This window comes from Hibiscus syriacus, unplaced genomic scaffold (genome assembly GCF_006381635.1).
Source record: "Hibiscus syriacus cultivar Baekdansim isolate YM2019G1 unplaced genomic scaffold, ASM638163v2 tig00110344_pilon, whole genome shotgun sequence".
Lineage (NCBI taxonomy): Eukaryota > Viridiplantae > Streptophyta > Magnoliopsida > Malvales > Malvaceae > Hibiscus > Hibiscus syriacus.
The window spans coordinates 240,001-244,580 of record NW_024062695.1 but is presented as its reverse complement, the minus strand read 5'-3'; the positions used below and the strand labels follow the sequence as shown (position 1 = coordinate 244,580).

The window sequence follows — 4,580 nt, the reverse complement described above, 5'->3', positions numbered from 1 at the left end:
TATTGAATCAATTCGTGTATTAATGCGGTCCAAGCAAGAAACAGATCAGTCTGTACAAAATAAGAATATCATCACTAATGATGTTATATATTATATTATATTCCATTGTTTAAAATATTTTTCCTGTTGAGCCTATTTTATCACTTATAATTTCCATTTTCTTTTGCAGTGCAAGTCCCATGATGCCCTGCTGAGGAAAAAAAATACTTCAGAATGATGTAAAGAATTGTTCATGAATTGACATACCACCATGTGCAATCCCTATATTTCCGATACAATTGCAGAGAAGAAAAATCAGAATCTGTAAAAGCTACAAATTACGACCACTCACACCCAAGAAACTAAATATTAACAGGTTTGGATTATTACTTTTTAATAGTCAAAATCAAGTTTGGCCAAGTTCAAATTCAAGGTAATCGGGTATGGTTTCAGGTTAGGGTCAAAATTAACAGAGGTCAGATTCAGAAATATTTTTAAAAGTGTGACACACATGTTAATGACATAAAATTTTTAAATGGACTGAACATAAATCAAATTTCAAGATGGATAGATAACTAATTTTTAAATAGAGAGGGCAAGCTGTGGATCGCCACTGCATCTACTCCTTTGAAAGCTCAGAAACAAAGACTGGTCTCAATTATGACCTTATTAAGACGATGAAAGGAAAATTTATCCCTGTACTGAAAAAATTAGTACATCACTCAGAGAGGTACTAACCTTCTAACAGCAGATAAGAACTTCAGATCTTGCTAGATTTGGCCCAGAAAAATCCCTTTTTCCAGTTAGAATGATTCTCTGACGGGGATCTACTTCCCTTTGATCCGAAGGAAAAGTGTTTCCTCAGGAAAGGCTTGCCCAAGGAGCTTTTCATGCTTGAACTGGAGGCCTTACCTTCATGTCCACTACTTTTAATACGATTAAATACAATAGGATCCACATCCATATCACTATCAACAACACGGCTCCTTGATTTTTTGTTGATTTTGGTCTTAAAATCCATTTCAGCTTTAAATGCTTTCTCAGATAATTTATGTGTCTTCTCTCCCAAATTGCATATTGGACAAGCAGGGTCATACTTGTCAATTTCAGACGTCATATTTTCCAAACATTCAGCATGGTAAACATGGCCACAAGTTAGTACAGCAACAACAGAAAGATCATTGCTAATGATAATCTTGTGAGTGCTCCACAAAGATTTTTCTGATAACAGCTTCGAGCAAACACCACACGTTTGCAGATCAACAGACGGTGATGCTGAGGTTCGGCTACTGGATTTGCTTATTCTCTCACGATGAAAACCCCATGTGTCGTTATCAAAAGACCACCTTTCCCTACGAGATGCAGGGAGTTCACAAAAGGCATGCATAGACCAACCATCAGAAGAACCACCGCAAGAGCCACCATTTGATTCATTGCTCCATGAAGGCATCACAAGCCTTTCCTCATCAACTGTGTATCTATTAGGCGACTTCAATCCCAGAATTCGGTTATCAGATACTTGACGCAATAGATGATGTCCGGGAGACTTGAGAGGCCACTTTGTTATTGTTGAACTGGTAGGATGCACATGACTCTGCGAAGAAATAGGGGATGTTGCTGTGGAGGAAACTGATGACAACGAAAGTGATAACTTAGAAGGAGATGGGTAAGAGGCCGCAGGGGATTCTGCTGACTCCTTTGCCTGAAACACAATTCAGATTTCTCAAAACAATGTGATATGAAGGAGATGCATGAAACTACCTCCAGAGGGGAAAATGTTTTACCAGCTCTGAGTTCACATCAATCAAGATATTCCTTGAAATAGGTTGATCTGCACAATAAATGTAAAAGAATGTTAGATAAAGCGATTCCAAGAGGACCTTTCTTAACCAACAAAATGATAGAATGGCATGACCAACATTTAAAAGACGACTTTTTTTCCCTATAAACGAAAACAAGGAGACAAGCGAGAAAATCTCAGGTCCAATTCTCTCCACCCTCTACTCAAAAATACAAGGAGACCCTCTAGACTCCATACATATCCTGTTCATAGAAATGTTGGAAAATTGTATTGCATCCATCCTTTACAAAACTCCACATGACCCCCCGCTTTTTCCAAATAAAAAATTGAAAATGAAGTATTGACACACTACTCGCATAATTCATATAAGGTGGAAAAACAAAGGCCAGAAGAATGGCCTTTCAAAACTGTCCAACCAACGAGCCAAAATTAATCCAGTTATGCATGTAACTCCTTTACTATAACTGGTTTTCAAGATCTTATCAAATGAAGTAACCTAGTAAATTACGGAAAAATGATCTGCATTTTGAGAAGGAAAAGTGGAAAACATAAAATTTTCACTTTTTAAATAAATTTATACATTATTTCCCTTTCCATGACATATAAGGATTTGTGCTAGTCACATTTCAGACTTTTGGTCAGAATTCAGAAGCAACTTTCTTTGTTTACATTACTAATACTTTTCATTCACTGCAAGTTATCATCCATCTAATTCAGTTATACTCCCATATAGTAAAGTGACGATAGGAACATTAGTTTAACATTCAAAATTAACTTCAACATTTCAAAATCCATAAATTCACACTAAGACCAGCACCCCAGTAGTTTACCTGAAGCAGGAGTTCTCACATGTCCAGCAGTTGCTTCTGAAATTGGGGACTTTTGCCATGTACGAGACTGAAAATTCTCGGACAAAATTCCATCCTCCGATGCACATGCAGATTCATATTTTATCTCTGATCCATCATTCCGACTTACTGCATCTGAGAACCAACTTAAAGAAGTGTCTTCACCGGCTACGCGCCCTCGGTTATCCCAGCGAAAACTCCATGTCGGTGAATACCTTATATTCCTATGTAAAACCTCACTACCTGATCCATTTACGATAGTTTTATCTCTAGCAGCAACACAACAAGCAGCCCCCATGATCCAATACAATACAAATTAATTCTCTAACAGTATTCAAACAACCATTATTCACATTATCCAAAAAACGAACTCAACGGATTTTAGCATCAGCGGTACTGTAGAAGGAAAACCGCCGACTTCATACACCTTCAATTTCTAACACCAAAAAAACAAAATAGAACATCGACATGGTTACTGTTAGATTATAAAATAAAATGCTACTAAAATTCATTGCATCTGATTTTAAACCCCGAATCTATCTAATCTTTAATTAAGGTTGAATTAGATATTAAAACAAAAGGAATAGAAAAACGAAGCTGAAATTAGCCAGAACACCCACCAAAAAGGAAGTCTAAACCAACCAAAATAACTAAAAACACTTTCCCCTATTTTTCTTAAAGAAAACAAATACCGTTTTAATCGTAAAGTGAACTTCAATCAGTTAACAGCTAATAAGTTGAGAGAAAAAGTGAAAGAGCTCAAAAGAACATTCTTAGTATGCCCGCCAACTCACTCAGAACTCAAGAAAAAGCAAAAAATAACATAGAAACAATTTACCAAAAATACTAAAAAAAGTCGGGGAAAACCAAGCATCGAGCAATTAGCTTGTTTCTAGAGACTGAAAAAGAGTGAATTCGATTACAAAACAAAATATCAATAATTACTATCATTAATTGGGGAAAAAATAAAAACCCTAAATATAGTAAAACGAACAAAATCGAAATCACTATAAAGGTGAAGAAGAGATCCGAAATAAATGCCAAAGTAACAGTAACTCCAAATCCAAGTCAAGATATAACCACGGAAAAAAATCGTAAAATAATCAAAATCTAAAACATATATATTAAAGGAAAATTAAATTTTTAATAAATAATACTAGATTCTTGTGGTGCGTTAGATAGCCCGACAATCAAACAACTCTTCCACATCGGAACCGGAGGCAACCGTACCGTACCTGACTGAGCTCCGATAGGCGGCGGCGTATTTGTAAATAGAAAACAAGCAGTGTGTTTTAAAATAAGGCTGCTTGTGCTTCCTTTAAGTTCTATTATCTATATTTTCTTCTCTCCTTTGGGGGCTTTTTTCAGGGGAGAAAGAGGAAAAGAGGGAGGTCGCTTAAGACGGGTTTATTTAACATTTTTAGACTATGTATAGCTTCTGTGTCTAATTCTAATTATAGTCCCTATACTATTACTAAAATTTGGAATCTAATTCTTCTACTTTAATTTAACATCATAATATTATTATTAAGCCCAAATTGATACATTACTAGTTGATATTATTAAATTAAACGAAATAATTAAAATTATTATAAATTTTAATTTATTAATATCATCATAAAAATAGGGAAAAAATAAATTAAAGTAGACTTTGAAAGATAAAATCTCAAGTTTTAATATGATAAAGGGACTAAAATCATAGTTAAACCAACTCCTTTTAAAGTCTTTCTTATTTATCAGCCGTTAAACCCTTTTGGAAGGAATTAATACTGAACTTAATTATACTTTGGGAGCAAGTGATTCTGATTCCCTGCTTACACTATCTTGCACCTGGTTAATTTCATAATTTTTTACAAAGAAAAAATTCATAATTTGAGGGGTTAATTTGAGAAAAATTATCTACGCTTTTTTGGGGAGAAAAATGGAAAGTAGCATTGTAGCAATAGAGCTAA

The 4,580-nt window shown here is 34.8% G+C and overlaps 1 protein-coding gene across 3 annotated transcripts; it reads right to left on the bottom strand.

Annotated features, from left to right (window-relative positions):
- LOC120120666 lies at positions 1–4,003 on the bottom strand. Of its 3 annotated transcripts, none has more exons than XM_039140240.1 (5): positions 3,864–4,003; positions 2,611–3,064; positions 1,764–1,810; positions 718–1,681; positions 1–190 (listed from the first exon to the last, which is right to left on the bottom strand). In XM_039140240.1, the coding sequence occupies exons 2-4, from the start codon at positions 2,924–2,926 to the stop codon at positions 740–742; spliced, it is 1,305 nt and encodes a 434-aa protein (XP_038996171.1). In that variant the 5' UTR covers positions 2,927–3,064; positions 3,864–4,003; the 3' UTR covers positions 1–190; positions 718–739. The 3 variants fall into 3 exon arrangements, with proteins under 3 accessions (XP_038996171.1, XP_038996172.1, XP_038996170.1); XM_039140241.1 differs by having other exon boundaries at positions 1–187; XM_039140239.1 differs by lacking the exon at positions 1–190 and adding an exon at positions 199–301 and having other exon boundaries at positions 3,864–4,001.
- Between the last annotated feature and the right edge of the window lie 577 nt (positions 4,004–4,580).